At 46.9% G+C, this 20,399-nt stretch overlaps 1 protein-coding gene across 2 annotated transcripts in view; it reads left to right on the forward strand.

The window, feature by feature from the left end:
- BCR (BCR, RhoGEF and GTPase activating protein) overlaps positions 1–20,399 on the forward strand; it is a 160,852-nt gene that overhangs the window by 85,698 nt on the left and 54,755 nt on the right. For both annotated transcript variants that reach the window (XM_019506860.1, XM_019506859.1), the window contains exons 3-6: positions 12,312–12,416; positions 12,967–13,152; positions 17,804–17,911; positions 19,658–19,718. In XM_019506860.1, the coding sequence (XP_019362405.1) occupies positions 12,312–12,416; positions 12,967–13,152; positions 17,804–17,911; positions 19,658–19,718 (460 nt within the window). The remainder of the gene's footprint in view (positions 1–12,311; positions 12,417–12,966; positions 13,153–17,803; positions 17,912–19,657; positions 19,719–20,399) is intronic.

Genomic DNA, 20,399 nt, shown 5'->3' on the forward strand with positions numbered 1-20,399 from the left:
CACCCGCCCCCGCCCCCATGCTCCGGCTGCTGGCCTTGCCCCCCTGCTCCGGCCCTGCTGGGGGACAGCGCTGCCATGCCACCAGGGACTGAGGGCCTGGAGTGGGGGAGGGGAAGGCCAGCGGGGATTGAGGGCCTGTTGCGGCCCTGGTTCTCAGAGGCAGGGGGGACAGCGCTGCCATGACAGCGGGGACTGAGGCGGGGCAGGAGCAAGGCCAGTGGCTCTGACCTCGCCCCTCACTCCGTCCTCTCTGTTCCCTTTGTCCTTGCTGTCATGGCGGTGCTCTGCCGCGCCACCGCCTCCTCTCTGGAATGCTCCTGGAGCGCTCTGGTGCTGAGGCAACCAGTCAGAGCGTGACTAAAGCGTTATGGACAGACAGAAAAACTAAGGTTTTTATAATATTAGAATGTCTGTCTGTCTGTCTGTCTGTCTGTCTGTCTGTCTGTCTGTCTGTCTGTCTGTCTGTATGTCTGTCTGTAATGTGTGTGTATTAAATCCTCTTGTGGAGAATCTACCACAAATCCAGGTAAGGGGTTCCCATGATGAATTACCGTCACTGTTAAAAATTTGTCTGCTAGCCTGAAGAGCCTTTCATTTTTGTTCTCCATGTAGGTACTTTATTGTCTTTGATCAAGTCTCTTTGAGAAGCTAAATAAGAGCTCTTGAAATCTCTGATCATCAAGTCGTATTTTTCAATCTTGTGATCATTACCATGGTTGTTCTCTGAATCCTCCCCATTGTTTTTCAAGATTGACAATGGGAAGCAGGAACATTAGCACTGGACACACTATTCCAGTAGTGCTTACACAGTGCTAAATACACAGGTAATATAACCTCTATATTCCTACTGGTATGTTCCCCCTGAGTATCACTCCAAGAATTGTATTTGTTCCTGTGACCACAGCATTGCACTAAAAGCAGTTCCTGTTCAGCTGATTTATCTCTCATGATTCCCAAGCCTTTCCAGAGTCGCTTCTGCCCAGGATAAGAGTCTCTTATCCTTTTAGGTGTGGCCTGCATTCTTTCTTCCTAGACACATGACTGCCTGTATTGAAATACATACAGTTTGCCAGAGCCAAGGTTACCAAACAGTTCATCTCACTCTGTACTATTGACCTCTCCTTTTCATTAGCTACCACTTCTCCAGTCATCTGCAAATGTTATCAGTAGTAAAGATTTTGTGCTTTTTCCAAAGCATCAATAAAAATGTTGAATAGCACAGAGCCACGATCTGATCCCTGTCAGAGCCACATTAGAAACAGCCACTCAAGGATGATTTCTTCTTTATCATTACTTTCTGAGACCTATCATTTTACTAGCCTTTATTGTTGGCCATGGTGATTTTTTGCATTGTTGTGGGTTATTAATCAAGATTCTGTGCAGTACCAAGTCAAATGCTTTAAGCAATCTAAGTATATTAAATAAATGCATCTTATACCATGTATTAATTGAATTTATAATCTAATAAGAATACAAGTTTAGTTTGACAAGATCTGTCTTCCAAAAGCCCAAGCTGATTGATATTAATTATATTACCTCCCTTAATTCTTTATTAATAGAGTTGTACATAAGGCATTCTGTTACTTTTTCCAGGTTTGACTTAAGAGGCTTACAATATTTTGCATTTTCAAGGCCGGAGCCAGCAGGAGACTTCCGGTGTATGTTCCTCAAGTTGAAATTCCCCAGGCAAATTTTTTGCCTCTGTATAATTTAGAGAGGTGTTTCAGGATGGGTCCTCTTGCCCTGGGTGTGACTCTGGTCTGCACCAAGCACCAGGGTTGTACCCCTTTTTGTGCTTTGTCTTTCAGAACATTAATTCAGAATCACTCGCGTTCATTTGCTTCTGACTTGTCAAGGACTCAGAAACCAGCAGTGCCTTTTTTAATGTGGCTTTACCTACTCAGTCCTTCCTAAATAGTTTTTAGCATGTGATTTTTAACATTCAAATCATGTGACTCTTCCTACCAGGATTCAGTAATACCTTCGAGGTTGAATTTGTGCTCATAAATGGGTAATTCTGATTCCTCTTGTTTATTACACGGGCTCCTCATGTTGACAATTAATTTCTTCTCTTCATATCCCTTGGCGCCCTGATTAGTTTCATTCTTGACATCTTGATTTTTATGCTAAATGAGGGTTTCTTTGTTTCCATCCTGCCTTTTGTTGAGAGCTGGCCAGCCTACTCAGCCTGTCCTCTCCATGTCTGCTTCCCCTTATGCTAAGACTGCTTTTATCCATGGCTTTTAACACCTTTTTGCCCATTGAAGATGTGCCTGTGTCCCACAAAACCAAAGCACGCTTGGTGATAGTCCTTTTCTCTCACCAGCAGTTTATTTCTGAAATCTTCTGCTTTCTACCTTAGCTTACTTTCAGGACAGGAAGCATCTCCCAGGTGATTACTTAGACCTTCTCCTGTTTCAGCACCCTTCAGAGAGATCTTAAGTTGTCCATAATCTGTGAGGTATCATGTTAGGTTGTCATGAGTGCTTGTGGGACCAGGGGATTTGCAGTTGCTGATTCTAGATTAAAGATTTGTTTTAATATAACTTAAAAAAAAAAATAGCTTCCCTCTCCTGATAACCATAAGGGCAGTTGACTCTAGTTCAGTAACATATTTAACTCTTTGTTAGTTTTGTGACTTATTAAAGGCACAGCACAGCACAGTTTTTCATAGTTTCATAAATGTTAGGGGCTGGAAGGGACCTTACAAGATCATCAGGTCCAGCCTCTTTGCACTTGGGCAGGAAAGGTGGGCATCAAGATACTTTTTGAAGATCTTCAAGGGGGGGTGACTGTACCACCTTGCAGGGGAGCCTGTTCCAAACCCTCGGCACTCGACTTGTAAAGAAGTTTTTCCTTATGTCTAGCCTGAAGTGATCTTCAGTCAGTTTGTGTCCATTATTTCTTGTCCTCCATCTGGGGGTCTTGGTGAATAGATGCCCCCCAGGCCCTGATGTACACCCCAGATATACTTATAGGCTACCACCAAGTCCCCTCTGAGTCTTCTCTTCTCCAGGCTGAACAGTCCCATGTTTTTCAGCCTCTCTTCATACGATCTTGTCTCTAGGCCTCTAATCATGTGTGTGGCCCTCCTTTGGACTATCTTGAACTTCTCCCTATCCTTCCTGAAATGCAGCGCCCAGAACTGGACGCAGTACTCCAGCTGCGGCCTCACCAAGGCTGAATAGAATGGGAGGACGACATCCTTAGCCTTGCTGAAGATGCCTCTGTAGATGCATGCCAGTGTTTGATTAGCTCTGCCAGCTATGGCATTGGTGACTCATGTTCATCTTGTTGTCTATCGCAACATGCAGACCTCATTCAGTTGTGGTGCTAGCCAGTGTAGCACTGCCAAGCCTTAAGTGTGTTGTGGATTAATTGAAGCAAGAAGGAACAGCTACAAACTCCTCAGTCTGGAGTTGCACCCTGGTCCTTAACTGCATGCAGAGAGATCCAGTCTCAAAAGCCTTTACTTTCCTTTACTGACCCACCCCCTAACCTGCTAACAGAGGTGTTTTGAAATAAAGAAAATCAGATAGCAAAAACCTGTGACTGAGAAGATGCTCAGGCTGTGATGGGACATCCCAAGGAAGGAATTCCTGCAGTGTCCCTCTAATATCCTCGTGCTACTGTGGTGGGAAGGGTGCTAATCAGCAGTCAAGTTCCTGTGTCTCCAGGTGCAGATGGTAAAGTGGTTTGTTGGAAATAGGGTATAGGAAAGCTTGCTGATGCTTCTTGGAAGAGTTCGTGGCTGTGGTTCTTGTGACCTTAGCTCTGGTCCAGTCCAATAAAACCGCTAGTAGAGGAGTCTCAACATTGGTTTGCACTTCTGCCTGCAACAACTGCACCACTTAGTGACCCCCCTCAGTGTAAATAATCTTTAGGTGTCAGTGCTGGCACACAGAAAGAAGCGTCAGCACAGGGATCAGGGAATTAATTTCAATTCTGTAAAATATTGGTAGAGGATTGAAATTAATTCCTTTGTGTACCAGTATTTTACGTCACATTAATTCCCTTCTTGCTGCACCTTGCAAAGTGACTTGTTTTGCTCACAGCTGCAGTACTGGAAAATGTTTCAGTGGAACAAAGTTGCAAGTGCCCAAGGCACTTCATTGGGGCTAGTGCACAGAGTGTTTGCCCAGAAGCCTGCAGAGTGGTCACATGAACTTCTTGTGTTTCCTTTCCCACAGTCATTGATTACCAGAGACGACTGTAAACAAAAGCTTTCTCCTCTATAATTAGCTTTCTCCTCCTGAGCCATTCAGTTACTGATGCCTAGGGTGACTTTTGAAATCTCTTTTATCTTATGGTTGGGGGTTTTTTTAAATATGAAAACTGGGGTCGCATGCATACATTGTGTGCACATATGCAGGCATGCATGCAAAAAAACTGCAAAGAACATCAAAGTTGCAAAGTCCAAGGTTTAATATTAAGGAAAGGCCAGAGTTAAGGCTACCTGTGCAACCGTACCTCAACCCTGCCTTGTGCAACTGCCTGAGGAGAATATATTAATATTTGTAATTGCCTGAGTTCATATTGTATTTTCCCCTCAGCATCCCAGGTTTTTTCAGTGCCCAGTTTGAACTGTTCACTGTATTTGATATTTTGTTTTACTATCATTGTTCCAGGTGTGATCCCAAGCCTTGTTTAGTACGTGCTAGTCACACTCTGCTCTGAAGACAGTTACTAATTTCTTCCTGAGGCAGACAAGGTTCTTTGGGTAAATCTGATATCTTTTATTAGACCAACTCAAATAGTTGGAAAAATTCTTCTTTGCAAGCTTTCGGGTATAAATACTCTGTCAGGCAGAGGAAGCATCTGCAGATGGTCTGTGCTCTTCCTGGATGAAGTGGTAAAGCAGCCAGAGGCCAGTCCTATGCAAGAAAGCCAGTCAGTTAAAATGTAAATTAAGGTTGTCAGTAGGCGAGGGACAGGTGGTTGGGGGGGGGGGAATGGGACTAATTTCTTCCTGGGTTTTTCTGTCATTGTCACAACAGTATCTAAGTACTACACTGATAACACTAACTCATGTTATCGGCATTCCTGCTGTGAGAGTAAGGGCTGGGAATATTATCCCCAGTTTGAGGACAGATAGTTGAGGGACAGGGAGATTAGGATCAAAAGTCTCCTCTAAATATGGGTGCCTAATTTGCCTAGGACTCGATTTTTCCTAGTACTGAGCCTTAGATCAGTGGTTCTCAACCTTTCTTTGTACCAGGACCCATTTGTAAACATCAGTGGCCAATCAGTGACCCAGTGCCCTTCACCCCCAACCCACTGCCCCTTGCCCCTGGCCCCCAGTGTGTGGAGCATGGAGGGCCCCAGGCAGCCCCTTGCAGGTTGGAACTGTGTCAGCTTGCAAGGGAAAAGCCACAGTTTCCCACGATTTTCTTCTTTAAAGGAGAATCCTTTTTAAAAAAAAAAAAAAAAGTTTGTTCATGACCCTTTCGTATATTCTTGAGACCCACTTTGGGTCATGAACCACAGGTTGAGAAACACTGCCTTAGATAACACGTACATTTGAACCACAGCTCCAGTTGACTGCAGTTGCAGCTGAGGATGGTCAGTACCGAAGTCAGGCACCCTGAAAATGAGTGCCTGCTTCTGAAAAGTTAGGTTTCGAGGGCTTGCTTAGCATCGCACAGAGGCAGGGATGGCAAATTCAGCAAGGTTACCATTCGGGTACCTTGACCATGAGTCTCTCTCCTCCTCCTTCTTCCCCCAGTGGTTCATTCACTTCACTATCTCCTTGTCTGCTGAAGGGATAGTCAAGAGTGGAAGTAGCTTGGTTTGGATGGCTTGCTAGTCCCAGACATGTGGGTGCGCAAGGGTGTGAGGCATAAAATGTGTGGTTCTGGGTACACTTGCATCCCAGATGTTTGGCATCCCAGCTCCTGGTGGCAGGGAACAGAGGTGTACCAGGGCAGGTCTGACCCTGGAGCAGTTCCTGCTCTGGCTGTGCTGCTTTCAGCGAAGAGATAACCACAGTAGTCACTTCTGTGCCTACCCCACAAATGTGGCACCCACGGCTGCTGTCCCAGTCTCCCCTGGGGAGTCTCAGGGGAGTCACAGCTGCTGTCCTGCTGTGCTGGCTGGGGCTGGGGAGAACACTGCAGTTACTGTGTGAGGCTGCGCTTCTGTGGTTACACCATCAGGAACTTTGATTGCTCCTGCCAATGTAACCAGGCCTAGAGTTCTGGAAACTACCGGTGTCCGGGACTGGAGCTCCTTGTGATGCTGGCTACTCACGGGTGTGAAAAGATCTGCTTCCGGTCCTCACAACAAGCCGTTATTGCAGATTGCCTAAAGCAGTCACGCCCTGGGTGTCAGTCACAGGAAAGATGCAGCTGCAACAGCCACACTGCCTGGTTCCCCATGGCAGTGGGGGCATGATGAGGGGGCAGGCTTACCCACCTGACCTGTTCCCAGCTGCCAGCTCCACTTTGCACTGTGGCACATCAAGTACAAAACACCGGTGCTGCCCCCAGACTTTGTTCCTTGCTGACGGTGACACCCTCCTACTCAGGTTGTCTCACCAGCTACTGACAGGCTGTCAGGGGAGAACAAGCAGGGTGACCTCTGAAATTGCATCAGGAGCTGAGAGCATCTCTCACGTAAACCTCCGCATGACTTCACGCTGCCTCCATCTGCACATCCTCCCCCGGACCTGCAAACCCCCCTGCCTCTCCCCGTATCATTCTGACGTCTCCCCAGGTTTATTTCCGGTCCTTCTCTGTCTTTGTTTCCATCCCAGTGTTTATTTGCAAGTTCTCCTTTATTTTCACTTTCTGTTAGCCCCCTCTACTTCCCCCTCCTCTCCCGTATTTCTTTCTCATTGCTGTTCTAATGGCTTTGCCTGGATGTACAAGCCCTTCCTGAGGAGAGCTGGCACACGCAGCGTCGATGTTATAAATAATGCTGGCTTCTCTCCCTGCTTCCCCTCCCTCCCCTCCTCCCCATAGAGCCGGGTTGGCTTCATTACAGAATCTTTCCCTGTTCTAATATCGCTCAAACAATGAGTTACCTCCAGCGTCTTAAAGCAGCAGCGTCCAAAGATATTTACACTTTCAAAATAAGAATGTCGTCTTTCCCCTTCGCAGGCTGTCAGCTGTACTGCAAGTCCCAGAGCTCTCCTTACAGGAGCCGTCTCCTTTGAACATGCTAATTTCATGGCTTCTGAAAATGCTTTGCTAAAGGGAGGGGAGAGATTTAAAGCTCCCTTTCATACGCCCACTCAGAAGCAACATTTCCCTTCACAGGGAGGTGCTGGCAGGAGCTGCTTTGTAAAATCTTATTCATAGTGTTTCCAGATCCTTAATCCATGTGCTCCTGACATCAACAATAAAACGATGATTGCTTTAATTTAAACAACAGCTACAAGAGCCCTGAGCTCTTTGAACAGGTTCAGGAAGAGCTGAGCCTGTCTAATTGGAAGTGGTGAATCCCAAGCTTGCAGTAATTGAATACAACATGCGGTGCCAACCTGGTTAGTAAACTAAAGAACGTGGACTGACAACCTGCGAGCACATACAAAGCAGCCCTGGCCTTAGGCCAGCGCATGGAGACTCAGATAGCTCCAGCACCTTTAGCTACTCAGACTGGCCTGGATTCAGGGTGTGGGGATACACCAATGGCAGTGATCCAAGCCATTGCCTTTTAAATCCCCAGGAGAGTTAGATGGACCGTCCAGCCACGGGGAAACAGCAGTTGTAAATAGTGCTGCTGGCATCAGATGTTCCCTGAAGTGCTGCTCCTGATCTATGCTTTCCCCTTTCATGTAGTTTGAGGAGACAGCAGAACATGGATTACAAGGAGGTTGTTCAGAGCCCACCTGCTGCTGGAGCCTTGCAGAGAGAGTGAGCTTCCATGATAGGTGGGTGGGCCCTGGCTGCTGCCAGGAGAGGCTTTTAGGAGATGAACGTGTTTAAACCCCTGGGGTGAAGTTAAATAAGGGGCAGGAGGCTGCTATGATAAAGGACAGAATATGGATGGGTGTGAGAAACCTTGCTAGCCTCCTCCAAGTGAAACCAGTCAGAGGAAGACATGAATCCCTCCCTCTTTCCTGCTGGCCAGCATTTTCCACTATATACTACTGCGGTTGGCTCACCACCACTGCCTATCTTTGATAGTGGTTTGGATTTGCATCTCGCCTCTACCATCAGACTCCTTCCCTCCTCCCTGTGAGTAGTTATCTCACTCACCAAAATCACCTCAGCCAGGACTTGAACCTAGATCTCCCACGTGGTAGGCGGGAACACTGCCACACAGCCCTCACTGGTGGGGAAGGGAGGGGAGGGAAGTGCCTAAGGGGTGGCAGGGGCTGTTGCTGGGTTTGGGGGTGTCATGCAGTCTGCTTCTCTGTCTAGAATGCAGGAGGATGGGGAAAGGGGGTGCAGTATCACAACCTGCCCCCTCTGTACTAGGTGAGACAGAACGCCCTTGGGGTGGGTGCATATCTCCCTGCCCTGCCTGTGTGCTGCAGGGGAGGTCCAGGAGTGGAGAGCCTACACCTGCTCTCCACTTTGACTTGCTGCCAGGAGTGGGTGAGACCCCACCTGAGGAAGTCGCTGATCAAACTGGACAGGACCACTTTCTGCTTGTCTGCCAGTCAGGTCCCGAACACCCAGTGATCGGAGCCCGGTTCTCGAAGAGTAGGAGAGAAAGAGCAACCCCACTCTGAACAGCAGGAAGAAGCAGGGCTGCCTGCTGAATTAAGGCACTTGATGAACCTGTCAAACCAGGGCTTTCTCAGCAGGAAATTTGCATTGGATCATCAGTTCTCAGGAAGGGAACACAGAGCAGCAGCAGAGCAGAGACAGGAGAAACGTGGTAACTCATTGATCCCTGACAACAGCAGCAGCATTAGATCATCTGAGTAAATCTGTATGTAAATTTTGTGTACCACATTGGGAACATTTTGACTTGCTCTCTGGCTGGACTATGCTCCCTTGAGAGTTCCTAGTGCAGCTATTGCACTGCAGCCCAAAGCAGACAGCCCACTGCAGCTGGCTGGAAAGGAAAGGTCACACTTGAAACTAGTTGTATAATAGGGATTAAGAACCCTCCAGAGACTTCTGGAAGTAACCTCTCCAGCCCAGTCAGTGTCACTAGGAGGATGGATGGCCACTGCTGAATCCTGAGAGAGATGCTTGTATTGCTGATCAGCGATTCTTTTCTTAAAAAGAAAATAGCGAACTGAGTTTTAAACCCCATATTCGGGGACAGGACTAAGAGACAAGGGGTTTTAAAGGAGCCAATTCCTTGAGGATGGGTGCGTGGGTTCCTATGGTGGGTTAAGAAGGCAATGATCAGTGACTAGAAGGGGGGGTGCATGTGTGTGAGAGAGGGAGAGATATGAGGCACATTTTTACAACAAAAAAAATGAAAGCTGGGAATGCCAGCTCAGTCATCAGAGGATGCCCAGGGACGACCAGTGTACATGGGAGCCTGTTCACGTGAAAGGGAAGAGAGAAACGTTCAAAGCTCTTAGGAAAGTTCTGTTTTGTCGTAGGAAATTCACGTGTCAAAGCTGATTGAAATGAATTGGCAGAATGTGTTTATCTCCACCTATGTAAATGTTTGTTTATTATATTTCCCTGATTTGGCTAGTAGGAGACAAGCCAATTTTGATTCCTCAGTCTTGTGTTCTGTCATCAGGCAGCACCTGCTGTTATTGGTTAGAGCCTTATGGCTAGTACGGTGACGGCTTCCAATGAAGGACATGCGGCTGGAAGGGACCTCCCTGGTTATCGTGTCCAGCCCCCTGCATTCACAGGCAATCACTTGCCCAAGATTCCTAGAAGTCATTTATTTCAAGCCCTCACATGTCAGGACTACGAGGTGCAGCACCTGAGACGCTGCCACCTCTGTGCAGCGGGCCACCATTCCAAGCAGAAGTGCTGAACAGTGGATGGGCTTCTGATGCTCCTTTGTGAACCTGTATTTCTTTTTTGTGAAGCTAGTAACAATCCTCTGCCACAGGGAGATTCATATTGGCGCCTGTTGCACACTAAGAGCACTGGCAGCTGCACAGATAAAGCCAGAATAGGCCTCTGACCATCCAAGTGTGCTGACATCTACTTTGAGCTGAAGGAAATCTCTGTATAAAATCTTAAGTCAGCCCCTCCTGTGTTTGCATCATGCCAAACGCAGCAGAGCTCTTGCCCATGACTGGGACACCCAAGGTGTAGCGCAGTAGAAGTGATGACCACTGTTATGAGGCAGTCAAGCCTGATTCTGATTCTACGTAGTAGAGGATGTTAGTGTACATATGTGACATGTTGACTGTTTCATTATCCTCTTTGGGTATTTAGCTAATTAGCATTTCCTTCTCTACTTCCCCACCTTTGAAGCTTCGGAATCTGGCTCCTGGATTACAGATTCCCAAGCCTTAGAAACCCCCTTTCAAATGTTAAAATGTATCTTGTACGTCTCAGAACCAAGAACAGCTTCCGTCTGCCACTTCCATTTAAGAGGTGTTGGCAGTATTTGACACGTTGCAAAACTTTTTATAAAGTGGCCGCTGCAAGGCCTTTTAGTCTCAGAAAGTACTTGCACAGTTTAATGAAAGTGTTTTCTGTTTCTAAAACCACTGTAGCTGTTGATGAGATGCAAGCCAAAAATATCTGAAAACAGGAGGATCCATCTTTCTTTCCTGAATTACACGTGGGCTCAAAGTCAACTTGGAAGCATTACTGTAGCTACAGACTTAATTATGGAGTGGCCATCTTCCCCTTCTTCGTAATAAACTCAAGACATCTGCAGGGCCAACCAGGGGGTCTCCACGGTACAGTTGGGTTCTTCTGTTATGTATTGGCTCCAGCAAGGCTCTTATGCTCAGCCAGCAGCACGCACTCTGCTGTCTTGTGCTGGTAGTTCCTCACTCTGCTGCAGCACAAGTCAATGGCCAAAAACTCTCCTTTGCTTTGATGGAAGCAGGGTTGAGCCATACAAAGCCACTCAAATGACTATCTGCTATCTCAGACATAGTGACTGCACTTATTTTCAAGGAGATCTCACTGAGTGGGAAGTTTGATGGGATGTTTATCTTGCTGGGATCCTATGACCCCCGCTGACTTCCTGCCCCTGGGGCAGGGGGCTGGACTCGATGATCTTCCAAGGTCCCTTCCAGCCCTAGTGTCTATGAATCTATAGGAAGCATCATTTTAGCTAGAGGGACGCAAGCATTTGTGGATAATATCAAATGGGGGGAGGGATTCCTAATGACAAATAATCAATTAAACAGTTTTTTGGGGTTTTTTTCCAAATGGTCCCTTTTGTCCTTGAGGTAGATCTGACTATTATGAAGCCAAAAGGTATTGGCAGGTCATTGGTTTTATAGTAGAAAGATGTTTGAAATGTTTGCTGTAAAGAATGCATGGCTGGTTTTGAAGAAAGGTATAAGGTAGGGCAGGGTGGCACTTTATGGACACATGCCTCTGAACCCATTCGTCTGTAAGGGCATCTTTACGCAGTCTCTGGGATGGGATTGCAGGGCATGTAATTAGAGTTACTCTCAGGAACCACTCTAATTAAAATGCTCGCAGTGTCTCATTTTCAGCATCCTTCGCTTCATTCTGAAACACAGGGACACTGAATACACGTGATGCTGAGGCTTCTGGCATGTGCTAATCGAGTCTGCTCTGGTGTGCTCTAATTATAACACATCAGAGCACACGTCAGGCACTTGTATAGGTGCCCTAAGTTGGCACCCTGCCCTTTCGCCCTTACTGTGAAGGTCACTACCTCTCCATGTAATTTACCTTCGTTTCCCCCTGCTTGCCAGTAAATTTATGTTGCCTGGTTCTCTAGGTTGCCTTGATATTTCTATGAATGTATCAATACTGTGTAGGATCCTGAAAGAAGAACAAGTCCATTTAAGAGAATTGGCATTCCCATGCCTGGCAGGACTGACTAGTCCATCCTCTAAATAAAATCAACCTGATTAAACCACTGATGCAAATTGGTGCTGAAAAAGATCTTAGTTAGTGATGGAAAAAGGACTGTTTCTCTTGTGGAAACCCTGTTCTGTGGGTGGTATGGAGGTACGTATGGTACTGGGAGTTGTCCTCTATTTAAAGAGATGCGCACAACCACAAGCCTTGCATTAACTCATTGAGAGTTATCATTAAGTGTTGAAGTTATGGGTAAATAAATTCTGTGGTGTTTTTGCCTCTGTATATGTGGCCAGAAGCCAGGCAGTAGTCTCATTCTTTATACACCTATTTGTAAATGTGCATGCCTTGAGGTGAGATTTTCCTTGCTCAATAACTCTTCCTGATCCTTTTTTCACCACTTTTCTCTCTCCTTAGAGTGAGCCAGACTTGGAGAAGGGCTTGGAGATGAGGAAATGGGTCCTGTCTGGAATCCTAGCCAGTGAGGAAACCTACCTGAGCCACCTAGAGGCTCTGCTGCTGGTAAGCATGGGGGACAGCTGTGAGCACAAATCATGGTATTAATGCCTCTATTGCAGCTTTCATCCTGGGGTTCTTAAGAGCTTCATAGGCACTAAGTGAATATTTTGCAGCAACCTGCTAAAGTATGAGGCCATCAACTCCCTTTACAAGTGGAGAAATGGAGGCATGGAGAAGTGAAGTGACTTGACCTGGGTCACACAGGGAGTCACTGGTAAACCAGGAAATGGAACCCAGGAGCCCTGGGTCCTGCGTGCTGAAAACTAAGAAATGTTGCACCTCAGTTATGCAATAGGAATTAATGATTGCAACGAGAGCAGAGGAATTGTAATTTTACCATACCTATCCTGGGAAGATCTATGAATTGCAGGTCACTGATCTATTCTAGTGGGAGAATTGCTGCTGTCTTGCTTTCAGAGGCAGTCATATGCCAGTGGGAATACTGCGCATTGACAGGATAGAAAATCTGTGCTTGGAAGGGTGTATGTTAGAACACAGCAACAAGAGACTGACTCAGTGTGGGAGGTAATGGTCTCCTTGATTCTCCATGTAGCCCATGAAGCCTTTGAAAGCTGCTGCCACCACTTCTCAGCCTGTGTTGACCAGTCAGCAGATTGAAACCATTTTCTTCAAAGTGCCTGAATTATACGAGATCCACAAAGAATTCTATGATGGGCTTTTTCCTCGTGTGCAGCAGTGGAGTCACCAGCAGCGTGTAGGAGACCTTTTCCAGAAGCTGGTGAGTAAACCCACCCAGCCAGAACTCAGTTGGATCTCCCTCTGTGTGTCCCCAGCAGCACAGATTCACTGCCATTCCTTTGCATGCCCAACACAGAAGCAGGCCTGTGGCTCAGTGATTCTTCCTTCACTTGGCTGCCATGGGTTAACATAACTGGAAGAGCTGCTCTCTCATCTCTCTATAGAGGCTACGTCAAGTTCTCACCAGCATTACAAACCTGGTCTCACAGAGGTGGTATTAGAGCCCTCTTACAGTGATTTAGAACAGAGTTCAGTCTCATGTGTTACACACCAAGTACCCTATGATGCTACATAGACCTTGGTTAGATGTAAGTGATGTGTTGGCTGTGCAGTTAGTCTGATTCATGCACTGTTGGTACCTGTGGGGTAGACAGCTTGCCAGCACCTCTGAGCCCTGAAAACTCTCCCCTGTATCTTTTTCCCTAGATACTCTCCATGCTTGACCTTCTGGTCTCTGTGTGAATGATTTCCCTTGGGCCTACTGGTGTTCAGATGACCTGCAGAGGAACAGGACATATTTTCTCACTTCCCAGAGGCCAATGATTATTTGTGTTTCAAGCAGGGTAGAAATCTGAGTCACAGACCAAGACCTCATAGGTTTTTCTGTAAAACCACAACAGAAGCTGACCTGGTGTATTCACAACCCTGCTAGCCCCTTCTGATTGAAGAGCAAAACCTGAGCATACATGGCTGTGTATTTTACTGCTACTGGCAAAAGTATGATAAAAACTTATCAGCCTGAGCACAGGACTTGCATGGTCAGTCTGACTGTGATGGAGACCGCGCTGATAACATTTAAGAGCACCCCCATCAGAGCACCCTTATCCTCCATTGCAGGAGCTAATACACAGCCTTTTTGCAGCTTTTCACAAGCCTGCCAGACCCAGTGCCAGAACCAAAGGGCATCCTTCCTTATTGGACCTTCCGTGTTGTCTGTGCTCTGCTACCCTGGTGTGGGGGGCAGCCAAGATGGTCCTTGGCCGCCTTGTGGGGAACAAACATGATCTTTCCCTGTAGCCATGGCTAAGGGCAAAGCCAAATAAAGTTGGTTGGATTGTGCATGTGGAAAGGTCTTTTCTAGGGAATTACCCTCTTTCTTTTTCTCCTTCCTCATGCTGTCCATCCTTTGAATCTTGTTGGAGTTGGCATAACCCAAAGCCACTCTCCAGTCATCTTTTCATGATTTGTTATGTCCAGCCCTAGGGTACTGCTGCTCCCATGTGGTGAGAGAAGTGCATGTGTTTACAGTGGTTGAAAAGAGACTGTTTGCACATTTCCCTTTGTTTCTGTTCTGCTCCTGCTCCACTCCCTTCCTTGTGCTGTCTGACTCCATCTGCACTGCTTGTGGTTACCTGTGGCTTTGATATTCTTCCACCTGCCCAGCCGTTGCAATTCCCCTTGTTATGACGCTGATGCATTTTGAAATCTGAGCTGAGAGATTGCCTCACAAAGCTCAGCAGAAGACCCCAATGTGTAAAACGGAACAGAGAAGGACAAAGCATTGGTTGGAGCCTGAAGAGAGTCATGGGGTCTTGAAGCCAGATGCTTAATTGACTGCATGCTGAAATTGTCTCTCTGGCCCTTCTGACCTGTCTCTTCCCCTCCCACCCTCCCCTCCCCGCAAGTGGAGAAATCAAAGGATTAAAGAAATCTCTTTTCTTTTTCTGAAAAGAAAAGACTCCACATTCCTGAGGTGCCTTTGATTCTCGGGACTGGGGGGAGATTCCATTGAGGTGGCTTACTGGATGGAGAGTACTCTTCACCAAGCTTTCTCAGTTGTTAACATCTGTCTGTCAGTGCATGGACTCCCTTCCTTGTTGGCTGGAGGGGTGGAGTGGGGATAATGTTCTCTCTACACTCCAGCAGCTCAAAACAAAACTGCAGGAAGCTGCCTTTTGCAGGAGGGGTCTGGCTGGTGCCTTAGGAGATAGCTGATGGTATGCAGCATTCAGCAACTAGCCAGAGCCGAAGGTCAGAGCCACCTGCTGCTGCTTGCTGAGGCCAAGATGTAGGAGGAGAGTTGTAATCAAATGATGTTTGATAAACTGCATTGAAAACCTAGTGAAATAATGGAGGAGGAGTCATTGATTGAAAGAGAGGTACACAGATCACTTGCCACAACTAGGCTGTCCAGGCAGGCTTCCACCTGTTTTAATGCCACTCTGACTGAAGACTGTGCCCTTCCACAGGGCTGGCTGGCTGAGGCATCCAGCATCTGCAGCGCTCTCCTTTTCTGTTCCCCTTCAGTCTTTTGCATTTGTAACAGTTGGCAAGCTATGTTAGGAGCACTAGCCCCAGGTCTGCTATATGAATTTAACGTAACGGGAAACTGGGCTAATAATTCAGTGCAGTGTTAATAGGAATTTGAACTCAGTGCTGATCGGTGTTCTGATTGGTAATGTGAAGCTGTCATTTTGTTCCACTATTGTCTTTGACCAGCTATGTTGTATTGGACAGAGCCAACTCTCTTTAGCATCTGACTGAAACCACCTATGCAAGAGAGACTGATAAAGCACTGGATACTGGAACAGGGTCAGCTGGGACCCGGGTCACATAAATAACAGATTGTTCACTTATGGCCATGAGATAAAACCTGATAACAAGGGTGAACTTTTGAGTTTTTCATTATTATCCTCAGCGCACTGATGACTGGAATGTAATTGTGACATCTGTACCACAAAGTACTTCAGACTGAAGCTGAAAGTGTCACAATAGGACAAATCCAAAGTTTTACCTAGTGTGGTTACATCTGCTGGTTGAAATGTGCCACTTTTTATAGAATATATCAGAAATGTATTGGGTATTTTTAAAATTTATTAGCAGGTTTTATCCTTTTTTTTAATGAAAAACTGAAAAAATATCAGTTTGGAAAACTTTTTGCGACCAGGTTTTGCCTTTTGAAAACTAAAAATCCTTATAACAATGTTTTGGTTTCTTCTTCTTTTTTCTCCCAAAAAACCGAAACAAAAAAAACCTGTAAAATTTCCAGTTCAATGAAACTCGCCATGATTTAATATTATTTTTTAGCTGTCACTGAAATGCCAGTTTTCAGTAGAATAGTGGTTTTGACCCACTCATTCAAGAGCGGAGAGGAAAGAGGAGGCTAGGCATCAATGAGGAAGCCAAAGCCTTTGCATCTCCTAGCTGGGAGCCCAGGACGTGATTCCAAGGCTGAAATGTTCTAAGTCCCTCAAATGAGCAATAATCCTTGCAACAGCCCTTGCTGGGAGTGGTACAGCAGTGTCGGTTACTGATTGTACATCTTCCACAGCTCGGATGCCAAAGCTTCTCTGGCATAAGTGAGTACCATCTCCTTTGACTTCATGGAGAGCTGGGCTGTTCTACTGAAGGACCAAAGACAGCCTCTTATCTCGGTGGGAGGCACTGAAGGAAACTGTTCGCGGGCTCTCAAGCATGTTGTGAGGGGAGAAGTGTACTGAGGGATTCTCCCAGTCACTCCTGGGAGGCCCCGTGGAGAATGCAGTGGAGGTACTGGCTGTGGGGAGAGAGATCACAGCTACTTCTGTCCCATTCTCTCAAGTGCTGAAAGGGAATGGGGCATATTCTGGCTGTGGGAGAGCTTACATCAGGAGAAGTGGAAGAGCATTGGCAGTGGGGACTCCTCCAGTCCCAGTCTCTCAGCAGAAATCAGACTGGGTGTAGGGGGGACATGCAGACATCTTAAGAAAAGTGCAGAGTTGAAAATCAGCTCCTTTGCAGGAGAGCCCATCAGTTCTCCTTCTGTTTGCTCTCTCCTGACTGTCCCCTAGGAAGCCCGTTTGAACCGCCAAGGTGTTTGCAGCAGAGCGCATGCTGCTGTGCAACACAAAGGTTGCTCCAGAGTTCAGACATGCTTGGAATTTGCCCAGGGATTTCCCAGCCTGGATCTTCAGCTGTCTGGCATGAACATAGCTGCTATTTACAAATCAGCAAAGGGGATCAGTACTAAGACCCAGCAATGAATAATGGCTTGTTATGGACTCTCAGGCCTGCCATATCTTTCTTCATCTGGCCTGGCTGAAACTTGTCCTGTTAAACAGCCCTGCTGTTTCCTTCCACCTGCCACTGCTGGCTGCGGCGTCCAGTAGCAGCGCTGTACCGTGCATGTCCTAGTCTGTCTTTTCAGCGCCTGCTGTCATAAGTCTTTGCCCATGTGGTTTAAAATGATGTCTGCTCAGGTGGATATTGGTTGATGTTTACTTTTCACGTCTTCCCCAGATACACAGAAGCAAACAAGGAGCTTGCTGGGGTCACATATGTGCTGTTGGTCTGAATCATTCCCACTGATTCATTTATCGTGGTTCATAGCCAGCAGCTCCTGTATGGTCTCATCTGAGCTGCAATATTTATTAGTAGATCCTCATCTAGCTGTTTAGAAGGGGGGAAAAATGGGCGCTGGTAATAAAGATGTGTCATCCTCCCTGACTAGTGAACTACCTTCTGCTGGGCAGATGGAGACATCATGCTCCAGCGGGGGAACGGAAACGAGACAGAGGGGCTCTGCCTGCTCTGTTCAGCCTCCTGAGTTTCCCTGGCTTGGACTGAAACTGTCTGACCTGTGGATACCCAAGCCAGCTGTCCCAAGCAGGCTCCTTCCCCAGCATTTATTCTGTTTGTTTTGCTTCCTGCAGGCCAGCCAGCTGGGAGTGTACCGGGCCTTCGTGGATAACTATGAGGTTGCCATGGAGACAGCAGAGAAATGCTGCCAGGCCAACGCTCAGTTTGCTGAAATCTCTGAGGTAACATCATGATGTTCAGACACACACTGCCTGGAGCTGATTATACCCAGCGATGTCACCCCTGCATCCCCTCCAAATGCCTTTGTGGCTGTTGCTTTGGGAGAGGCCAGAGATGGAGGCGCGTCGTGAGCTGTCCCATTCTCACTGCTCCAGCACTAGTCCTGGCCATGGCTGTGGCTGAGGGCTGGCACTGGAGGAGCTGAGTGCTCTCTGAGACGCCCCTTGCTTGATACTCCCCACAGTGACTCCTCTTGTGGCGACTGGCAGGGCTTTGAACTTCCCCAGTCCTATTACAGCATCATGCTTTCCTAAGAAAGCAAGACTGTCATTGAGCGCCTTGCGTCTCTGTTGCTAACAATGACTCTGACTGTGATGCAAAAGGCTGTCTTTAATGGCTTGCATTATTTCTGTCAGTGAAATCACAGGCTTCATTAGCTTTGAGTGCGAAAAGGGATAGCGCTAAAATGTGCGCTGTTTCAGATGACAAGTGTGTCAAGTGGGATCTATAATATTATTTATTAGGCTGCTTTGATTTCCTCCCCGTGAGTGGGATTCCTTGGGCGGAGGCACTATGCAGGCTTTTTTTTCCCAGTGCCTTGTGCCAGGAGCTCCATACGGTGGCTCCCTCTGCAGAGCCCCATGTCACTGACTTTCATGCTGCCATGATGATAGCCCTGCTGAGCACAGCTGCCAAGGACAGAACAGCCGCCAAGAAAAGGTGGATTGAAATAGCACTTTTTTTTCATTATCTGGTCTGAGCTAAGCTGGAGAGAATCATAGAATCATCAAGGGAGACTTATTGGGGGGGTTATGTGCACAGCTTCATCCGGGAACCCAAAGCTTTTGTTCTGGTTTTTTTGTTTGTTTTTTTTTAGGATAAACTGTTCTCAGCAACATTGTATTTGGGGGAACGCAGACTAGCCCAGTCCTGTGGGAGTCTGTTGCGTGCTTCATCTGAATGGGTTCCCATCTTCTCTGCCACCCTGGCTTCCTGTTGGGTATCGATCCCAAGCACAGCCTATAACATCAACAGAGTCCAAGCTGCCTCTATGTCAAAATAGCTTAATTTGTTACTAGAAACTATGGTTAGTAAAGATAGAAGCAGCATATTCATTAGTTGTGTCACTGGTAGTAGCTAGAGGCCACACAAGAGATTAAGGCCCTACCGTGCAAATGTGTTACGGTTAGGTTGCTGTTCCCTGAAGGAAAAGTGCTGAAGCCTTGGTGACATCCAAGTTTAATAAATGATGATGACCATGTTTTTTTGCAATCTGGGAATTTCACATCACTCTGCACACATCCATGCATGCTGCTCACAGCCTCCTTAGAAGTGCGGGGGAAGATGAGGAGGGGAGGTCATGGTTATTGCTTGAAGAGAGCAGAGGGGTAGTCATGGTCCACAATCACTCAATAGGGTAGCAGCAGTCAGGAATAGAAGCCAGGTGTCCCTGACTCCCAGTTGTGGGCCTCAGCTCCTGGACTGCATGTGGGGTATGACAGTGGTGTGTTTATCCCTACAAATGTGACTCTTTCTTCCAAGTAACAAAAGACACCTGGGTAACTGTGAAATGGTGACAGTGGCGTTAACAGCAGAACAACAGTTTTTTCCTTTCCTGGCTTGGAATAAAGCTTTGGCTGCTGCAGGCACAAGGGCATCTTCTCTTGGAAGGATTGAGGACGTTTTACTTACTGATGTGATATCCCTGGGTAATTCACAATCTCCTATGTGGGTTTTCTTTCATTCAGAATCTGAAGGCCAGAAGCACAAAGGATTCTAAGGATCAGACGACAAAAAACTCCTTGGAAAGTGAGTGATCCATGTAAAGAAGGCTGTGGTTTGTCAGTACTGTGGGGGGTTGTTGCTGCCATGCATGGAGGTCATATATGCTGTGAAATAACCAGTCCCCGACACTTGCATCCCTTCTGCTTTCTCAGGTGCTGGTGGTTTTATGGAGACTCATCTGGCTTTGCAGAGCACTTGCTTAGAAAGCTACCTCTGCTCAGAAAGCCTGCGTTTGCTTTACTGGCTAATCGGCATGCCTGCTGCACTTCTCCACCCCTCCCAGCAGTGGGCTGCTTAGAGAATAGTCATGAACTTGAGTATCCAGTGCCTTACCGCTATCACAAACAATTGACATGGAGTTATGTATTATGGAAGCAACTAAAGAGACCAGCTGAGATCAGGCCTTACTGTATACTAGGTTCTACACATGATCTGAGGAGCTTCCAGTCTAGTTTCATAGTTGGTAGGGTTGGAAGGAACCTGAGCAGATCATCAAGTCCGACCCCCTGCCATAGCAGGAAAGATTACTGGGGTCAAACGACCCCAGCAAGGTGACAGTCTAGCCTTGTCTTAAAGACCCCCAGCACCACTTTGCTTGGAAGTTGGTTCCAGATCCCAGTCGCCCTGACAGTGAAGTAGTGCCTCCTGATGTCTAGCCTAAATCTACCCTCTGCCAGCTTGTGTCTGTTATTTCTAGTCACTCCT

Source organism: Gavialis gangeticus, unplaced genomic scaffold (assembly GCF_001723915.1).
Source record: "Gavialis gangeticus isolate Ggan-Ray unplaced genomic scaffold, GavGan_comp1, whole genome shotgun sequence".
Classification (NCBI taxonomy): domain Eukaryota; kingdom Metazoa; phylum Chordata; order Crocodylia; family Gavialidae; genus Gavialis; species Gavialis gangeticus.